Source organism: Mytilus galloprovincialis, chromosome 1, assembly GCF_965363235.1.
Source record: "Mytilus galloprovincialis chromosome 1, xbMytGall1.hap1.1, whole genome shotgun sequence".
NCBI lineage: Eukaryota > Metazoa > Mollusca > Bivalvia > Mytilida > Mytilidae > Mytilus > Mytilus galloprovincialis.
Window position 1 is genome coordinate 79,872,229 of NC_134838.1, and position 21,661 is coordinate 79,893,889.

At 30.1% G+C, this 21,661-nt stretch overlaps 1 protein-coding gene and 1 long non-coding RNA gene across 3 annotated transcripts in view; one reads left to right on the plus strand and one right to left on the minus strand.

The window, feature by feature from the left end:
* The window catches only part of LOC143085239 (nuclear receptor ROR-beta-like), a 60,571-nt gene extending 51,275 nt beyond the window's left edge, over positions 1-9,296 (plus strand). For both annotated transcript variants that reach the window (XM_076261479.1, XM_076261488.1), the window contains exons 7-10: positions 1,156-1,297; positions 6,375-6,505; positions 6,923-7,015; positions 8,118-9,296. In XM_076261479.1, coding sequence (XP_076117594.1) covers positions 1,156-1,297; positions 6,375-6,505; positions 6,923-7,015; positions 8,118-8,284 — 533 coding nt within the window. In that variant the 3' untranslated portion in view covers positions 8,285-9,296. The remainder of the gene's footprint in view (positions 1-1,155; positions 1,298-6,374; positions 6,506-6,922; positions 7,016-8,117) is intronic.
* Positions 9,297-11,463: 2,167 nt separating this feature from the next.
* Positions 11,464-11,657, minus strand: LOC143085252 (uncharacterized). The gene is made up of 2 exons (XR_012981285.1): positions 11,603-11,657; positions 11,464-11,505 (listed from the first exon to the last, which is right to left on the minus strand). It is a non-coding gene; the product is annotated as an uncharacterized LOC143085252 (long non-coding RNA).
* Between the last annotated feature and the right edge of the window lie 10,004 nt (positions 11,658-21,661).

Sequence of the window (21,661 nt, forward strand, 5' to 3'; positions counted from 1 at the left end):
ATTAAAACCATCATGTGTAAATAATGAGAAACAATACCTGTGATAGAAATCAATAACCATTTCTATACAGCAACACAAATATGATTAATTAGTGGACAGGAATCTTGTGATGTTTTGTTCAGCACTCCAAGGTTGTGTGGGCAGGTGTAGATTGAAAAAAATGTCTCCTAAGGCCTAAAATAAAATATTGTTTGTTTCCCCAATCCCGACTGACCCTGCAAAAACAGTGCTACTCATAAAATTTTATTATCAAATTTAAGTCGAATATTATTTTATTCATTTCTGATTTTCAGGCTTGCAGGATCGTCCAATGTTGTTCAAGCTTTTTGGGAAAAATAAAATTATTTACCTACCTTCCAACCCACACTTGGCTTGGCAGGGTCGGGATTGGGGAAACAAACAATATATTTATTTAGGCCTTAAGGTCATTGAAGAGGCCGTAACGTCAAATACATTACATATATATGTAAAATGGGACTATCAAGTGAACTAGTAAAAGACAAAAGGGTGAAACGGTTCATTTTAGATTAAAGTTTAAGTTTCCTAGAAAAATGGAAATCATCACCTCTTAAATATTTGTTATGCTAAAGGCTTCTTCCTGACTTGAACAAATCGTCAGGTTTAAGCCCACCCAGATGTGAGATGACTATATCACTTGTATATGTTATTACCACCTATAGCATCTATAGAAGTATTTGTATTTACATAATCATTTTATCTTTACTTTTGTTTCAAAAAAGACATATTTACTGAAAAAGAGCAGGAATAGTATCAAAATCGTTATTCTAGATTTTCCAGATGCAGTAACACTTCATGATTCATAGTTAAAGATTTTAAATGAAACTGAAGATTTTAAATGAAACTGACAATTGCAGCTTTTTTTTTTTGTATCATCAAATATTAATAAAAACCTAATCACTGCTTTTATGAATATAAATTGCAGTACTTATCATTCTCTGGTTTAACTGCAAAACCAAAACGGGTGACAAAGGAGTTTAGTGGAAGGAGCATCAATGCTTTTAAAAACTAATTTTCTATCTTAATTTTTATGTGAATACCAAAATGTATTGCAAATATATATTTCAGATTAGTACTCAATGAAGCCTGTTGTTTTGTTTTGTACGGTTTAGATTCACTGTGTTTTGTATTTTCCAGGTTTTAATGAGATCTGTCAGGAGGACCAGATTAATTTGATAAAGCAAGGGTCATTTGAGGTGATGCTGGTCAGAATGTGTAACTTAGTAGACACAGAGAAAGAGGAGATGTTCGATCCAGATATGAAAATGAAATGTCCAAAGTATGTAAATGGAAAAAGAGAACTTTATAGTTTGAAATTATTGTGATGTTTTTATTATTGCAAAAACTGTGAAGGGATAGGTTTTGCATTAATAGATACTCCCATTTATTGAAATTGGTAGTATTTTTAGGTAAAGATTGCATGAAATGCAATCAAAACCTTATGAGACTGAGTTGATATCTAATTCTTCAAAGGCGTATCACTACCTTTTTGATACACAAAATATAGTGCATTTATGAAAACATTCTATGTATCCTATCCATAAACATTTCCAGAAATTTATTGTTGTGATATATGCTCAGATATGTAAGGCACAAAATGATGTTACACTTGTCAAGAAAATTACATAACTTTTGCAAAATGCAGGAATCTAAGATATGTTTTTAACATATAAATGGTGTCATTGTTAAAGTCATCTTTAAAAAAGTAAAGTTATCTTCCTTTGTTTAGAATTGCTGTTAAATCAACTATGTTACCAATGCAATATCTAATATTTGATAGATTGAAGCATTCTTTACCCTTCAGTGTTTACAATCACTTTGATTGAATACTATTTCCTAAAATCGCTATATAATTGATTTTTGTCCATTTTCCTACATGATCTGAGCCCTCTTATAGTATTTCAAGTCTGTGTTAATATTTTAGACCATGCTTATAACTTGTTGAAAAGAATCACTTGAATTTTTTTGCACAAAAAAACATATAAGGATATATTTTCCAAATAACGAAAGGGAAACAAGAATTGTATACTAATTTTGTTCCAATTTGCCAATGGTTTAAAAAAAAAAAAACTCAAAAAGTTTGAAAGAAGTCGTAAAAAAATGATAGTAGCTCGTAATAGCTTTTTTACATATTGTAACGACAATTGTCTCTAGTCATGCTAGTATAAGATTAAAATTAAGAATCGAAATGGGAATTGTGTATGTCAAAGAGACAACAACCATACCAAATTGCAAAAATATAGCCAAAGATTGCCAATGGGTCTTCAAAACAACGAGAAAACTCAATCCCAGAGGTGGGCTTCAGCTGGCCCCTTTAAAAAAATTATACTAGTTTAGCCAAAATGGATGTCACACTTAACACCAAAACATATAAATGAACCAAAATTAAAATAAACATGTTCATCTCTAGATGGCTTATAATGTATGGGTTGATTGGTTGATGTCACAGTAATGTATAAACCCACATCTCCTTCTATTTATGGTTTTTATAGACAATTTACTACACTCATTGTAAAATATAATGTTAAAGGTTAATCCTGATATAAGTTCATATAACCATTAATGCAAAGGATTTACTTGTGTTAAATGTTAATTTGTTTTTAGTACATTTTTAACAAGGGATTTATTAATTATAAAGTGAAAATAAAGTGTTTATTTTATTGAAGTTGATAGCTTGGTTGTAATGATATTGAAATTAGTTGAAATGAAAATTTACAAATTGAACAAAATGATAATACCACCATAAAAAAGACACTGCACAAAATATCATGTTGACACATATATATGACCCAATAATTTAGATATATAGCATTATTATATTATCAGTAGTTAATATGAAGCAAGTAATATTTACTTCCAAGAAACCTTGATGAAAACTCACAATCCAATGTATAAAAGATGTAGATCAATATTTTTCTATTAAGAAATAAGATATCTTTGTCATTAATCAAATTCCTGCCACATATAAATATCCTCCCACAATACTTATCTCAGTGTGATGTTCATTACTCAAATTATGACAGTCATGTTTTCTCTCAGTTATAATTAAGCCCCACCTACGATAGTAGGGGCATTATGTTTTCTGGTCTGTGAGTCCGTTCATCCGTCCATTTGTCCGTGCATCCGTTCGTCCCTATTCAGGTTAAAGTTTTTGGTCAAGGTAGTTTTTGATGAAGTTGAAGTCCAATCAACTTGAAACTTCTTATTTTAATGCTAAATTAAAGTAATTTCATTAAAAAATGATAGTGTGAGTGGGGCATCCGTGTACTATGGACACATTCTTGTTGTTTTTGTTAAAATTCATTTGATATGCAACCACTAATTATAATAGTATTGTAATTAGCATGATTAGTGCTGTTCAGATTTCAATACCAAGATTGATTATTTTTTTTTATTCATTAATTTCTTTACAAAAGTATAACAAAAACACCAAACTCTTTTTGCAAAAAGGGGAAGTCCGTAAAGTGTCGTAATCAACCGTAATCAATCAACAGAACGAGTAAAAAACAACTTCCTGATTTGGTATAGACATTTTTCATAGAAAACGGTGGGTACATGGAAGTTGTTTACCATTCATTTGATGTCTTTGATCTGTTGATTTTATCACATGATAAAGGACTTTCCATTTGAATTTTCCCTGTTGTTTTTTTTTCTGTTTTTTTTTAATACGACCGCAAAAATTTTAATTTTTCGTCGTATATTGCTATCACGTTGGCGTCTTGCGTCGTCGTCCGAATACTTTTAGTTTTCGCACTCTAACTTTAGTAAAAGTGAATAGAAATCTATGAAATTTTAACACAAGGTTTATGACCACAAAAGGAAGGTTGGGATTGATTTTGGGAGTTTTGGTCCCAACATTTTAGGAATTAGGGGACAAAAAGGGCCCAAATAAGCATTTTCTTGGTTTTCGCACTATAACTTTAGTTTAAGTAAATTGAAATCTATGAAATTTTGACACAAGGTTTATGACCACAAAAGGAAGGTTGGGATTGATTTTGGGAGTTTTGGTTCCAACAGTTTAGGAATTAGAGGGCAAAAAAAGGACCCAAATAAGCATTATTCTTGGTTTTCGTACAATAACTTTAGTATAAGTAAATAGAAATCAATGAAATTTTGACACAAGGTTTATGACCACAAAAGGAAGGTTGGGATTGATTTTGGGAGTTTTGGTTCCAACAGTTTAGGAATTAGAGGGCAAAAAAAGGACCCAAATAAGCATTATTCTTGGTTTTCGTACAATAACTTTAATATAAGTAAATAGAAATCAATGAAATTTAAACACAAAGTATATGAACACAAAAGGAAGGTTGGGATTGATTTTGGGAGTTGAGGTCCCAACAGTCTAGGAATTAGGGGCCAAAAAGGGGCCCAAATAAGCATTATACTTGGTTTTCACACCATAACTTTAGTATTAGTAAATAGAAATCTATGAAATTTAAACACAAGGTTTATGACCATAAAAGGAAGGTTGGTATTGATTTTGGGAGGTTTGGTCCCAACAGTTTAGGAATAAGGGGCCCAAAGGGTCCAAAATTGAACTTTGTTTGATTTCATCAAAAATTGAATAATTGGGGTTCTTTGATATGCCAAATCTAACTGTGTATGTAGATTCTTAATTTTTGGTCCCTTTTCAAATTGGTCTACATTAAAGTCCAAAGGGTCCAAAATTAAACTAAGTTTGATTTTAACAAAAATTGAATTCTTGGGCTTTTTTGATATATGCTGAATCTAAACATATACTTAGATTTTTGATTATGGGCCCAGTTTTCAAGTTGGTTCAAATCAGGATCCAAAATTATTATATTAAGTATTGTGCAATAGCAAGAAATTTTCAATTGCACAGTATTTAGCAATAGCAAGAAATCTTCAATTGCACAGTATTGTGCAATAGCAAGCAATTTTCAATTGCACAGTATTGCGCAATAGCAAGAAATCTTCAATTGCAGAATTGTGCAATAGCAAATATTTTCAATTGCACAGTATTGCGCAATAGCAAGAAATATCTAATTGCACAATATTGTGCAATAGCAAGAAATTTTCAATTGGAGTTATCTTTCTTTGTCCAGAATAGTAGTTGAATCAACTTAAATCATTGTTTTATACAATATACATTGTACAATGATGTATATTCACTTTTACTACCAACTGATAAATTAAAACAATCTTTACCATTCAGTGATAACAAGCACTTTATTTTACATTTTTTAATATTTTATGATGTATTTAAATGAGTAGTTATTGTTGCAAACTCCATTAGGAATTTGAATTGAGATCAGTTTTGGAAAAAGGGAAAGGGGGATGTGAAAAAAAATGGGGGGGGGGGGTTAAATTTTTCTCATTTCAGATTTCATAAATAAAAATAAAAATAAAATTTCTTCAAACATTTTTTTGAGAGGATTAATATTCAACAGCATAGTGAATTGTTCAAAGGCAAAAAAAATATTTTAAGTTCATTAGACCACATTCATTCTGTGTCAGAACCTATGCTGTGTCAACTATTTAATCACAATCCCAATTTAGAGCTGAATCCAGCTTAAATGTTGTGTCCATACTTGCCCCAACTGTTCAGGGTTCAACCTCTGCGGTCGTATATAGCTGCGCCCTGCGGAGCATCTGGTTTTAAATTATATTTTTATTTATCATACCCAGTTGTATAGCTATATAAATCTCCCACTTGTATGACATTTGTTTATAGTTCTATTATATTGACTTAATAAGGTGAGCAACCAAAACAGACAATTAGCAGGTAAATGTGACAATAATTAGGTTTCAGCAGCTGGTATGGTCAAGCATAGATTTGTGTAAATCACAACTAACTAACAATTGGAAACAAGCAAACAAATAAATCTAACAAAGACGACAACAATTCTGAATTCAAATATGCTGCCCAACATGTCCAGTCAGTGGACATATGAAGCAACAAATCAATTACTCACAGCTGACCATGACAGTTAAAGTAAAATGGAATCCATCTGAAATTGACATAAAGTAGTAGCTTGCTGACATTTTGTAAAACTGAGGCATCGAAATACTTTGAATGACATAAATTGATTGGTTGACCGAACTGACAGATATATATATATACCAAAAAAAAAACCCACTAAAAATGTACATTAAAGTTGATTTAAAAAAAAAAATGGTTGGAAGTACTAAAAATCCATTCACAAGAGTATATTCTGATACATGGATATTTAAAGTCAATCGTTTCCCTTAGTTGTAGAAAACACCATATTTGAAAGTGGCATATTTTTTTGTTACTTTGTATTATAATGTAATTAAAAAAAAATTGTGCTGAATAATGAATATATATATACAGTATTGTAACTTTTTACTATATACTAATTTTTTGTTTACAGGGCAGTTGTTCTTGGAATGCCAATGGGGACATTTCTGGTGGAGTTCTTTAAAGTAGCCAAAGCCTTCAATCCTTTACAGTTAACAGATGGAGAAATAGGGATCTTCACAGCGACACTTATCATTTGTCCAGGTAACACAAAATACACAACTTCATATTGTTATATGAATCTAATATATATTGTAACCTAGAATTGGTTTTAAAAAAAAATAACATTTTCTTGATAAATTCTTATTTTTTTTGTAAATATTACAAGAAAGAAGTAAAAATAGAATAAAGTTTGTATCCTTTTTGCATAAAAAATAAATGTCAGGTACATGTAAATGAAAATGCATAAATTTATATTTTACACATTTTGAAAAATATAATTTTCTAGTATAAGGGAGATAATTCTAAAATTTATTGATAACTTTGGTTGGGAAACACTCAAAATAATTCCCAATGTATTATAAGATAATAATGTTAACCTAGAAATCTTAGTTGTAAATGATTACCATATTTGACATATCCTAGAAAAAGTATATACTTACATATATTGTTTTTTTGTAGATCGAAAAAGTATTATAAACTCTGTAGCTATAATGAAGTTACAGTTGCTGTTAATGCAGGCTTTGTATGTACTGATCAAGAAAAATCATAGTGGTAAGTGAAATCAAACAGAAATTATACTAAGTTACTTTGATTGTGAGGACATTTAATGCTTTTTCAGTTTTTAATACAAGAATGTACATATATTAAATGTTGAAATGTGTATTTCAAAATTTGACTATGGTTTCACCGGAATTCTTGATTAAAGCTGAAAACTGTATTAATCTAGAACATGTATTAACACTAATAATGGAACACTACATAAAAATAAGAAGATATGGTATGATTGCCAATGAGACAACTATTCATTACAGTTCAAATGAAATGGATGTAAGCAATTATAGGTAACTGTATGGCCTTCAACAGTAAGAAAACCTATACCCTATATTAGGCTATAAAAGACCAGACATGAAAAATATAAGACCATGAGAAACTAATGTTTTAATTTATTACAAAAAATGTTAAGAAGTAAAAAAAATATGACAGACATGAACCAAGGTTAACCTAACTTGGAACAGTAACACAAAGATTGTGACAGGGTTCAACTAAGTTGTTTATGCAGATATGTTTAGTTAATTATTGCCAAATAGGGGTAGGAGTTCTTGTTTCTGTATTAGATATATCTCAAATATTTTGGATTTTTTTAAAAGAATGCTATTTGCTAATTGAAATGTAAAACAACTTGTGAAGTTCAATTGTAATAAATTCATGATATTAACCGATTGTTGCCACAAGAAATATACATTATTTTTTGGCAATGTCAGTATTAATTATATGCCTATAATAACCTCTCCTACTCTCAATTTATGTTTACAATATTGCTTTTACAACCCTTTGTTTATTTTGACATGGTAAAACTGGCAAAAAATAACCAAAAAAAAAAAATGTTTTTTCCATTCTAAATATCAGTTTATATCATTACCATTGAGTAATATTCTATATGGAGAGTTGTCTCATTGCCACTTATACCACATCTTCTTATATCTATTATATGGAGAGTTGTCTCATTGCCACTTATACCACATCTTCTTATATCTATTGGATGGAGAGTTGTCTCATTGCCACTTATACCACATCTTCTTATATCTATATAATGTTAAATATTGCTACATTGTCACAAACTAAAATATAAACTTTGGTTTTCCTCTGTTTTCAGATTATGACAGTTTATTTATAGAGCTGATGAAAAGGATCCCAATATTTAGGGGAATCAATGCAAAACATGCTAAGATGTTGAACAATATGAAAATGAACTCTCCTGAAACAATAAGCTTGTTTCCAGAGTTACACAAAGAAGTATTTCAGGAGAGTGAACTGGCTTAATGCAGTGAATATTATATATTTATTAGAAACTAGTGCTATAAGTTTGTCTACGCATTTATGAAGTGCGTAGAACTTTGTACTATATTAAAACAATTTAGATTCTATATGAAATGTTGGATGGATATTCAGCAACAGTATAATTTGAAAACGGGGAGTTTTCAAGGAGGAATACAATAAGTGCATTATTATAGTGCTATAATTTGACACAAAAATTGTACTTAGCACACTTTTGAAAAGTGGGCTTATTGGATTAACATTGTTTGTCTGTCTGTAAAGTGTTAACTTTTATGAACAATGTTTAAGAAAGACATTTAATGTACAATACAGTGTAACTTTGTTAACCAAACATTTGTAAAGTAAAAAAAAAAGATAATCACTGTCACCTAAATTCATATAACATTTGTAAATAGGTCACCGTCACTAATTTTTGTTTAACAGCTACAAAATTACAGAAAGATGGGTTGGTGTGACCCATGATTAAAAATTTAAGGGCAATTTTATAGATAAAAAACTGACATTGTAGAAATATTTTGCAGCGATCTCATATATATATCTCTGAACATACCACTGATAAATAATAGTAAAAAGTGACTATTGGTTAAGGATGTCCTATGATAAAAATGCATCTGTAACAAAATAGTCACGGCCTGTGTTTCGTGGACTGTTGTTGTTATGTTGAATTGTCAGTCTTGGAACCACTACCATGTTTACATATGAGTATGACCTTTTGACTCGAACAGTTGTTGTCCTGAAATCATATGTATGTTACCACTGCTGGTCAGTCTGATGTTAAAGGTTGTATGAATAGCTGGACACCTGTAGCCAAGGCTAAGTCATTTCTTGATTACAAAGTATTTTAATTAACAATCTTATAAAAATATATCATATCATTTATTAAGCTTATAAATCAACAAAATACATTATGTTACCTTATTGATAAGGTTTATAGTACTTGCAGTAATGATATTTTTATAGAATTTTTTAGCTCATTGAAAAATCATTGTATCCCTTCAAAGCTTGTGTAGTGGTCATTAGTGTCACTTTGGTTTTGCAACTTCTTGAAAACAGCTTTTCAGATTTCAACTAAACTTTCTCTGATTTTTCTTTGGAACATCAAGATGTGCAGCTGCAATTTAAATTTTTTATCTGAATGATTTTTCAGACATTACTATACAACAACTTGGTCTTTGCAATTTCTGTTGATTTTGTGCTGCAGCAGATTAAGATTTTCCTTGGAAAACTCACATTGTAACCACCATTTCTACCTAATAGATGTTATTGCCTTAGGAGACATAACACAATATTACTACCGTTTATTTAATTTTCAGTTTTCATTTTTCTTTTCTCAGCTGTGTACTCATTCTGTATCACCTCAGTGCCTAAGTAATGTTTATGATGATATTTCTAATTGTATTGATTCTTATGTGTATTGTAAAATTGTTATTTATTTGTAAACAATTATCATTTATTAGATACAGCTTGATCTTAGTAAAAAGTGAATAAGCAAATTTTAATTTTTTTGGTGTAATACTTTTTGCAGTTCTTTAAACGACAGATTCTACCAAATTTTAATGAAAAATCACATTGCTCTTTCATGTCTATGATACGTATGAAGTGGTTTTTGGAAATAATCACACAAAAATAAATTACTATGGCATGATTTTTTTTTACAGTTATAGCAGTTTTATGTTAAAACAACAATTTTACAATTCACATAGCAGTTTTATGTTAAAACAACAATTTTACAATTCACATAGCAGTTTTATGTTAAAACAACAATTTTACAATTCACATAAGAATGATCAAACTGTTATGTGTTACATCCATCATTTGTTAAAGAATGTTTTACCTAAATATACAGATTTATATAGAAATATAAATGTAATATAATAACATGAAATAATGTTGCTGTGTACTAATGATGAAATTAGTGTGTTGAATAACAAGTGTATTTGTTTATAAAAAAGTTTGAATTGTTAGTGCAATGTTTGTTTTTTTGTGCATGAATGCTGTAAATGTATATAGGTAAAAAAAAGGTTAAAACATTGTGGTGAGAAAAGTGCTGAAAGAACTGTTTTTTTTTTTAACTTTGTATTAGTGCTTGTTATATGTTTGAATGTGTTCCAACATCATTAGGTTATAACTCAGTAGGCCGTGAGTCCTTAATGAGGGTCTGGATGGGGTGTCCTTCATTTCTGTATTCTTGTTATTTTTTTTTTATTTTTTTTTCTTTATCTTTAAAATCAATGCTTATTTTCTAAAATTTTCATGAGCATCATTTAACTATTATATTTGTTTGTTATTACATGGTTTCTTAATTCTGTACATTTCTGTATTAATCATTGTTCATTATCTTAATTACCAAATTTTAACAGTAATTCTATACTCTCTATTCTTTACACCCCATCCTGACCCTTCTAGTTAGTTTCAGGATATGACATCACCATAGGTACACAAAGAACTTGCTTGTTATTTTTCTAAAGACATATATTTTCTTTTTTTCCTTCTTTTTTATTGAAAGAGGGATACTATGTTATAAAGGTTTTAATGCAGAGTTTTTAAAAATTGAGTTCTTAATATACTTGCACAGATTTAATTTGCTTTACTTTTACTCTTTTTCAACTTATTCATTATACATTATAGAGGCATGGTGTTCTTTTAATCTGAACTATTTCTGTGATATTTAAATATTTTTGAAGAAAATATTAGATAAATTAAATGTTATGAGTATATACAAAATATATAATTATTGGAGTGTAAAATAGAATTAAAGTATATAAGACAATTGTAAATAGCAATTTCATGTCAGCTAGAAAGGGATTGTGGGAAGGAAAAATGTGAGAGGCCATTTTTTGTTGGCAGCTAGGATCCAGGTTTGGTCAAACATATACGATTAACTGGACGTAATGTATGTATACTGAAATTATTGAAGTTTTAAGAATTAATGTAAAAATTGAATTTATTGAAATCATGGAAACTAAATTTAAGCTATCTAGGTAATGTTTTAAATTCTGTTAATCAAATATAAGGCAGAGAAAAAAAAACTAGTAAGAGGTTTTAAAAGATTTGATTTCAATTTCTTACAGAAAATTTATAATTTAAAGCAAGAAGTTGTATTAACAAAAGTAAGATGCCATTTTGAAAATATTTAAAAGATCAACTTTATGGTTGGTAAAAGAAAAACTAATTTCAGGATAAAATAAGTGGGTTTAAATGAAAACCTGAAACACAACATGTTTTATTTAGGCCTTAAATCTTGAGAATCAGAAATAAAAACAATAATAACATTTAAAAATATTTTTTTTTACATTGTATTACAAGTTTTAAGATTATAGAATATAAAACATCCCTGACTATTATCTCTGTCTCTCTCAATCCCACAATCTGTAAAATGAGATTTGAAATACCACAAATAACTATCTAATATTAGATTTAAAAGAAAAAACCAGTCAATGAATTTTATTAAGTTGAAAATGCATGTGAATTTCTAAATTACTTGAATAATGTTGCATTAGCATGAGTAGATCCCAGGAGGTCTATTATCATTATTGTAAAATCAAATGTTTTTTTCAAGTTTAAGCTTTATTAAAGTTAATCAGGTACCCCTCTCAGGAGATTTCCAATAACGATTGCTGAAACATATTTTCATACATACATACACAGTGTACATATATATATATTCATCTTTTACATTTATTACTTGCATTCTTATCACTGAAGTTAATGAATTTCTTTTTAGATTTATATTATAAATGGGGAAAAAATTTGTATGTTCTAAAAGTCATGAAAGTAGGCCATCTATTTTGAATACTACTAAACATTTATTTATAATTTCAAAAACAAAGTTTTTTTTATATTTGTAAAGCCTTTTTAAATGTCAGCGATATAAAAAAAAACTTGAATTATTGAAAATAAAGTTCATTTTAATTAAAATTTACAGAGGATTTTATTAACAGTGTAAAATAAGAAGTTAATTAAAAAAAGCACAATTTTCAACTAATTTGAATAAATAATTTTTTTCAGCATATTATTTAAAAAAAATTAAAATGGCTGATGTAGTTATTGTATTTTAAGGTATAAGTTAAAATTGAACAAATTTCAAGATAACTTCTATTTCTTGTATGAATTTCCTCTAACAATAGGATACCAAATCCCGGTGTAATCACAAAGTTCCTTTATTTTATTGTTCGTATATATGTGATAAAGACATTTTATTGTTTATTTTAATTGTCTTTACTAGAAGAAGAAATACATCATAAATTATATATTGTAGTATTAACTAATTTGTTTCCATTAGGTGTTTTAATTCTCCCTTTAACATGATTTCATTAGGTTACAAGATTCATTTTCCCAATTCTAACAAAAAAGTATGAAAAACATTCATAACACCTGTAACACACTTATGGTACATAGAGGAAAGGGTTAAACAAAGTCTATTTAACAAAAAGTGGTATTTTTGGTATGCTTACTTTAAATATTTACTAGCCTTTATATAAAAACATTGTTCACAAATATATATTTTATTTCTGTAAAAAAAAAATAAGAAATTGCATAATTACCAATATGTCATGGATACACAATTGAACTTTGACAATTTTTTCTTGTCTGTTTCGTCACAGAAATGTAAATTTGTTGACAATATGCCACTGTGTTTTCTAATAAAGGTTTATATAATATTGTATATAATAAGGGTCTCACAATTAATAGCAGTCAATATAAGGAAAGGGAAACAACCTCATGAGAACACTACAATTTGTATTAAATTGTCAAGCTATTTAGTGGTTTGAATATATTGTTTAATTTTCATTTGTGCAATTCCTTGTTATAAAATGATGATGCGAACTTAGAAATAAGCTATTAGATTTCAACTTGAACTTGAATATTCATAGGAAACAGTCTTAAAATGAATGTGGATGGATAGTAATTGAAGTCCTATATTTTAGAAACAGGGCATGGGTCTTATGTGGTTGTGAGTCCATCTGATGTTGACAAGATCACAAGGGTTTTTGTTTGAAGTCCCTTCCTATCCTCTCCCATTTATTGTAATGTATTAGCCCTCAGAAAAAACCGATAGCCAACAGTGTGTGCCTCTTCAATATATATTATAGTCATCATTGTAGATAAATCGTCACCTCATGTTGCATTGGTATTGATATCATTTTTTTGTAGACTAATTTAAGTACTAACACTTTCGCTTAGCTAATGTAATGACTGATTAGTTGTTTAAAATTTGTTCAAAAAAGAAAAATATGAGAACACTTTCAAATATCTTTTTTCAAAACATATTTGCAAAGTTAAAACACATACAATTTTCAATTAATTTTATATCATTTTCCTTTATTTCATAATAAAGATTTTCAAAATGAATTTAGATCACTATAAATCCTAATGTAAAGATAAAATTTTACAAAAGGAAAGATATATATTAGATATGCATAAACTGGTTGTAGTACACGCCTATGAGATAACTCAAGACTTCTAGATATCAATCTACAATCTGCAACTAAAACATGTATTTTTTAATCAAATGGGGATACATTTTGTGGATGATACAGATTAAGAATAGATTAGAATAGAAATATATGTATATGTAACATGTAATGAAATATTGAAGTGGTATGGCCAATTTCCCCTGTATTTATTTCAATGGTTGGTTCAGAATCAGAAAGTTCATAGTACCTAGAGTTACTTGGAATTTTAGTGTCAATAACATACGTTGAAAGATTTCCTAATTTGCCAATAACCATAAAAATGTTATTGAACACTAAACAATTTGGATGCAATTTAAACCACAAAAAAAAACCCCTGGATGTTTCTGGATTTAATTTTATGAGGAAAATTGTTTTTCCAAGTTTTTAAAACTTTAATATTTGAAAGACAATAAATTTCTTTCTATCTTTTTAGGTTTTTGTTTTGACCAAAGCAGTATCACTTTATCAATTTTTTTTAGTCATTAAGGCAGTGAAAATTGGTAATGTTCAGAAATATGAAAACTGTATAATATTTATCATACTTTGTAAGTAAACACATAAATCTGTGATACTGTAAATTTGAATAAAGATTGAAAACAATTTTGGGAGACCCTGGTGTAAAAAAAATAAGGGGTTATTGGCCATACCTTTTATTCAAAGGATTATGATAGTCGCACAAAAGATAAATATTTATACACAGATACTACTGTATATATATTTTTGATTCTCAATTAGAATCAGATATAATCAACTTCAATGTATGTTTTTTTTTTATTTTTAACAAAAAGCTACTACATTTGTTTTACTCAAGTTTTAGTTTATCCCTAAGTTTTAGATTTAATTTGTGCCATAAAAGCCAAATTCATTTGTGCTTCAATTGATTGCTCATTTGTATATATCATATAATATATATATATAAACATATATATAGAAATACATTTTGACTTCAAATGGTCAAGATAAGTGAATGACCTTGACAACTGTATTCAAGGTTATTGTGTCCTGGTCAAGGTCATTATGGAATGTATTTATTTGACCTTGTATAGAGTAAACATGTATTACCATCATACTATACACAATTGTTAAATGTAATTTGTGAGAAAAATAAAATTTTTTTGTTTTGGAGTTTGTGAAATATTGTTTTTTTTTATTTTTAGATATGCCAGGTAATATTTGGGTCTAAATTGAAACAAGCTGATGAAGAAAATTGTAAATTTATTTAAATGTGAACAAAGAAAGATGGGGAGATAAAGATTATTGAGGCAGCAAGTCAAGAATACAAAGCATTTAAAATAAACAATCAATTTCCTTGTGTTTTGTCAAGTTTCCTGGTTATTTTTTATTTGGGGGGATTACAAATAGATAAAAGAATATAAAGTACCATTTTGATTGAAATCACCGGATAATATTAGTAAGAATATGAGGTTTGTAATCCATGGATGAATTAATAGAAATGTAAGCTCTATAGATGGATGCAGTCTAACCTGTTCACAAGTTAACTTAAAGCAGTCTTTTCGACTGCTCTATAGGTTAACTATTTACACCACTGGGTCGATGCCACTGCTGGGGGGACGTTACGTCCCCGAGGGTATCACCAGCCCAGTAGTCAACACTTCGGTGTAGACATGAATATCTATAATGTGGTAATTTTTATACGACCGCAAAAATTAAAATTTTTTTGGTCGTATATTGGTATGATGTTGGCGTCGTAGTCTGCGTCGTCGTCGTCCAAATACTTTTAGTTTTCGCACTCTAACTTTAGTAAAAGTGAATAGAAATCTATGAAATTTTAACACAAGGTTTATGACCACAAAAGGAAGGTTGGGATTGATTTTGGGAGTTTTGGTCCCAACATTTTAGGAATTAGGGGCTAAAAAGGGCCAAAATAAGCATGTTCTTGGTTTTCGCACTATAACTTTAATTTAAGTAAATAAAAATCTATGAAATTTTGACACAAGGTTTATGACCACAAAAGGAAGGTTGGGATTGATTTTGGGAGTTTTGGTTCCAACAGTTGAGGAATTAGGGGCCAAAAAAGGGCCCAAATAAGCATTATTCTTGGTTTTCGTACAATAACTTTAGTATAAGTAAATAGAAATCAATGAAACTTAAACACAAGGTTTATGACCACAAAAGGAAGGTTGGGATTGATTTTGGGAGTTGAGGTCTGAACAGTTTAGGAATTAGGGGCCAAAAAGGGGCCCCAAGTAAGCATTATTCTTGGGTTTTCGCACCATAACTTTAGTATAAGTAAATAGAAATCTATGAAATTTAAACACAAGGTTTATGACCACTTAAGGAAGGTTGGGTTTGATTTTGGGAGTTTTGGTCCCAACAGTTTAGGAATAAGGGGCTCAAAGGGTCCAAAATTGAACTTTGTTTGATTTCATCAAAAATTGAACAATTGGGGTTCTTTGATATTCCGAATCTAACAGTGTATGTAGATTCTTAATTTTTGGTCCTGTTTTCAAATTGGTCTACATTAAGGTCCAAAGGGTCCAAAATTAAACTTAGTTTGATTTTAACAAAAATTGAATCCTTGGGGTTCTTTGATATACTGAATCTAAAAATGTACTTAGATTTTTTATTATTGGCCCAGTTTTCAAGTTGGTCCAAATCGGGGTCCAAAATTAAACTTTGTTTGATTTCATCAAAAATTGAATAATTGGGGTTCTTTGATATGCCAAATCTAACTGTGTATGTAGATTCTTAATGTTTAGTCTCGTTTTCAAATTGGTCTACATTAAAGTCCAAAGGGTCCAAAATTAAACTAAGTTTGATTTTAACAAAAATTTAATTCTTGGCCTTTTTTGATGTGCTGAATCTAAACATGTACTTAGATTTTTGATTATGGGCCCAGTTTTCAAGTTGGTTCAAATCAGGATCCAAAATTATTACATTAAGTATTGTGCAATAGCAAGAAATTTTCAATTGCACAGTATTCAGCAATAGCAAGAAATCTTTAATTGGACAGTATTGTGCAATAGCACGAAATTTTCAATTGCACAGTATTGCGCAATAGCAAGAAATCTTCAATTGCACAGTATTGTGCAATAGCAAATATTTTCAATTGCACAGTATTGCGCAATAGCAAGAAATATAGAAATTTTCAATTGATTGGAGTTATCTTTCTTTGTCCAGAATAGTAGTTGAATCAAGTTCTTAAATCATTGTTTTATACAATATACAATGTATATTCACTTTTACTACCAACTGATAAATTAAAACAATCTTTACCATTCAGTGATAAGAAGCACTTTTTGTTACATTTTAATATTTTATGATGTATTTAAATGAGTAGTTATTGTTGCAAACTCCATTAGAAATTTGAATTGAGATCAGTTTTGGAAAAAGGGAAAGGGGGGTGTGAAAAAAAGGGGGGTGGGGGAATGGGGGGGCTAAATTTTTCTCATTTCAGAATTGATAAATAAAAAGAAAATTTCTTCAAAAAATTTTTTGAGAGGATTAATATTCAACAGCATAGTGAATTGCTCAAAGACAAAAAAAATATTTTAAGTTCATTAGACCACATTCATTCTGTGTCCGAAACCTATGCTGTGTCAATATTTAATCACAATCCAAATTTAGAGCTGAATCCAGCTTGAATGTTGTGTCGATACTTGCCCCAACCGTTCAGGGTTCAACCTCTGCGGTCGTATAAAGCTGCGCCCTGCGGAGCATCTGGTTATAAATTTCCTGTTTACAAAACTTTGAATTTTTCGAAAAACTAAGGATTTTCTTATCCCAGGCATAGATTACCTTATCCGTATTTGGCACAACTTTTTGGAATTTTGGATCCTCTATGCTCTTCAACTTTGTACTTTTTGGCTTTATAAATATTTTGATATGAGCGTCACTGATGAGTCTTATGTAGACGAAACGCGCGTCTGGCGTACTAAATTATAATCCTGGTACCTTTGATAACTATTTATCAGACCTGTAAGTTAACTTTATTCCTAGCAGACCTCACCTCATTTCTGTCTTTTTTTTTTGACTGCTGCAGACCAGTCCTGAGGACAAGTGTATATTAACAAAATGGACACAAAAAAGTGCAACATTAAGCTAAGTTCAACTTTCCATGAGGAAATTGGAACTTTACCTTCTTAGGTAATTCCTTTATTTAAACAACAGAGAATTTAAGAAACAATATGTTATTAATCATGTCAGTACTGAAGCACAAACCTCTGAGCTGATTATCACCTTGGTAACTTATAGTGTACCAGCAGAGGCATTGACCCAGTGTTAGTAAATAAAAATAACAACATAAACTTTTGAACGTCAAGGATGTACAAATATATTGAAACGTAATGGGATATACATGTGTTATCAAAAGGAACATAAAAAAATCCATGTGCAAAATTCAGCTGAGGTCAACTTTGCCTGAAAGAGTGGGAACTTCCTTGAGTAATTTATTATACGACCGCAAAAATTGAAAATTTTTTGGTTTTATATTGGTATCACGTTGGCGTCGTCGTCTGCGTTGTCGTCGTCCGAATACTTTTAGTTTTCGCACTCTAACTTTAATAAAAGTGAATAGAAATCTATGAAATTTTAACACAAGGTTTATGACCACAAAAGGAAGGTTGGGATTGATTTTGGGAGTTTTGGTCCCAACAGTTTAGGAATAAGGGGCCAAAAAGGGCCCAAATAAGCATTTTCTTGGTTTTCGCACTATAACTTTAGTTTAAGTAAATAGAAATCTATGAAATTTTGACACAAAGTTTATGACCACAAAAGGAAGGTTAGGATTGATTTTGGGAGTTTTGGTTCCAACAGGTTAGGAATTAGGGGCCAAAAAAGGGCCCAAATAAGCATTATTCTTGGTTTTCGCACAATAACTTTAGTATAAGTAAATAGAAATCAATGAAATTTAAACACAAGGTTTATGACCACAAAAGGAAGTTTGGGATTGATTTTGGGAGTTGAGGTCCCAACAGTTTAGGAATTCGGGGCCAAAAAGGGGCCCAAATAAGCATTATACTTGGTTTTCACACCATAACTTTAGTATAAGGTAATAGAAATCTATGAAATTTAAACACAAGGTTTATGACTATAAAAGGAAGGTTGGGTTTGATTTTGGGAGTTTTGGTCCCAACAGTTTAGGAATAAGGGGCCCAAAGGGTCCAAAATTGAACTTTGTTTGATTTCATCAAAAATTGAATAATTGGGGTTCTTTGATATGCCGAATCTAACTGTGTATGTAGATTCTTAATTTTTGGTCCCGTTTTCAAATTGGTCTACATTAAGGTCCAAAGGGTCCAAAATTAAAATAAGTTTGATTTTAACAAAAAATGAATCCTTGGGGTTCTTTGAAAATGCTGAAATTAAAAATGTACTTAGATTTTTGATTATGGGCCCAGTTTTCAAGTTGGTCCAAATCGGGGTCCAAATATTAAACTTTGTTTGATTTCATCAAAAATTGAATAATTGGGATTCTTTGATATGCCAAATCTAACTGTGTATGTAGATTCTTAATTTTTGGTCCCGTTTTCAAATTGGTCTACATTAAAGTCCAAAGGGTCAAAAATTAAACTAAGTTTGATTTTAACAAAAATTGAATTCTTGGGCTTCTTTGATATGCTGAATCCAAACATGTACTTAGATTTTTGATTATGGGCCCAGTTCTCAAGTTGGTTCAAATCAGGATCCAAAATTATTATATTAAGTATTGTGCAATAGCAAGAAATTTTCAATTGCACAGTATTCAGGAATAGCAAGAAATCTTCAATTGCACAGTATTCAGGAATAGCAAGAAATCTTCAATTGCACAGTATTGTGCAATAGCAAGAAATTTTCAATTGCACAGTATTGCGCAATAGCAAGAAATATCTAATTGCACAATATTGTGCAATAGCAAGAAATTGTCAATTGGAGTTATCTTTCTTTGACCAGAATAGTAGTTGAATCAACTTAAATCATTGTTTTATACAATATACAATGTATATTCACTTTTACTACCAACTGATAAATTAAAACAATCTTTACCATTCAGTGATAACAAGCACTTTATTTTACATTTTAATATTTTATGATGTATTTAAATGAGTAGTTATTGTTGCAAACTCCATTAGAAATTTGAATTGAGATCAGTTTTGGAAAAAGGGAAAGGGGGATGTGAAAAAAAATGGGGGGGGGGGGGGGTTAAATTTTTCTCATTTCAGATTTCATAAATAAAAAGAAAATTTCTTCAAACATTTTTTTGAGAGGATTAATATTCAACAGCATAGTGAATTGCTCAAAGGCAAAAACAAATATTTTAAGTTCATTAGACCACAGTCATTCTGTGTCAGAAACCTATTTAATCACAATCCAAATTTAGAGCTGAATCCAGCTTGAATGTTGTGTCCATACTTGCCCCAACCGTTCAGGGTTCAACCTCTGTGGTCGTATAAAGCTGCGCCCTGCGAAGCATCTGGTTTATTTTAGCACCAGGATCATTCAGAAAAAAATGTGTTATGAATTATGTCAGTACCGAACTACGGACTTCTACGATGATATCCTTGGAAACAAACAGTCTAACAGGAACGATATCGTTCCTGTCCTAGTGAGTGGTCTTAGTAACACTTTTTATCTGCAAACATTGAAAATTTTTTGGTTGTATATTAATATGACGTTGGCGTTGTCGTCGTCTTCGTTCGAAGACATTTGGTTTTCGCATTATAACTTTAGCACAAGTAAATAGAAATCATTCCGGATTAATGAAAATGTGTGTACTAACATAATTAACCATAATAGATTGTCTATACTAATGACAACGAGAACAGGATAAGGTACTGGTATTTGATTTATCTATTAACAAATGTAATATGTTAATAAAACTTAGTTTTAAAAAAGTTGAATTCTTGGGGTTCTTTATTATGCTGAATCTAAACATGTACTTAGATTTTTTATTATGGGCCCAGTTTTCTAGTTGGTCCATATCGGGTTCCAAAATTAAACTTCGTTTGATTTCAACAAAAATTGAATATAATATGGGGTTCTTCGATATGTTGAATCTAACCATGAATTTACATTTTTAATATTTGGGACCGGTTATCAAATTGGTCCACATTGAGGTCTAAAGGGTCTAAAATTGAACATTATTTGATTTCATCAAAAATTGAATTCTTGGGGTTCTATGATATGCCGAATCTAACCATGTATTTATATTTTGGATATTGGACCATAATAGGTAAATGTCCAATTTTAAATTTTTAAATAAGTTTTTAAGTTTAAGTTCTTAGACCACATTCATTCTGTGTCAGAAACCTATGTTGTATCAACTATTTAATCACAATCCAAATGCAGAGATGTATCAAGCTTAAATGTTGTGTCCATACTTGCCCCAACTGTTCAGGGTTCGACCTCTGCGGTCGTATAAAGCTGCGCCTTGTGGAACATCTGGTTAAATGTAGGGGACAGCTATCAAGCTTAAATGTTGTGTCCATACTTGCCCCAACTGTTCAGGGTTCGACCTCTGCGGTCGTATAAAGCTGCGCCTTCTGGTTAAATGTAGGGGACAACTCTTGATAAAAATTAAGAAGATGAAGGAGATGAAGTACGAGAGCTTGTCTATAAGACAACTATCCACCAATGAAGTGGATGTAGATAATAAGAAAAACTCAACCCATATGATGTAGTCGGCAATAAAAGGCCACTACATAACAAATATAAAACAATTCAATTGAGAAAATTAACGGCTTATTTTACCAAAAACATATATGACAGACAGGAACCAACGACAACTACTAAACTACAGGCTCCTTACTTGGGACAGGTGCATACATAATGTGGCGGAGCAAAACATGTTTGCGAGCGCTCAAACCTCCCATTACCTAGAACATTGGTAAAACACCCCATATAAAATCAGTTGAAAAAGTCTCAACTCATTATAAAAAAAATATGTTGATTGTTTCTATTTACTTTA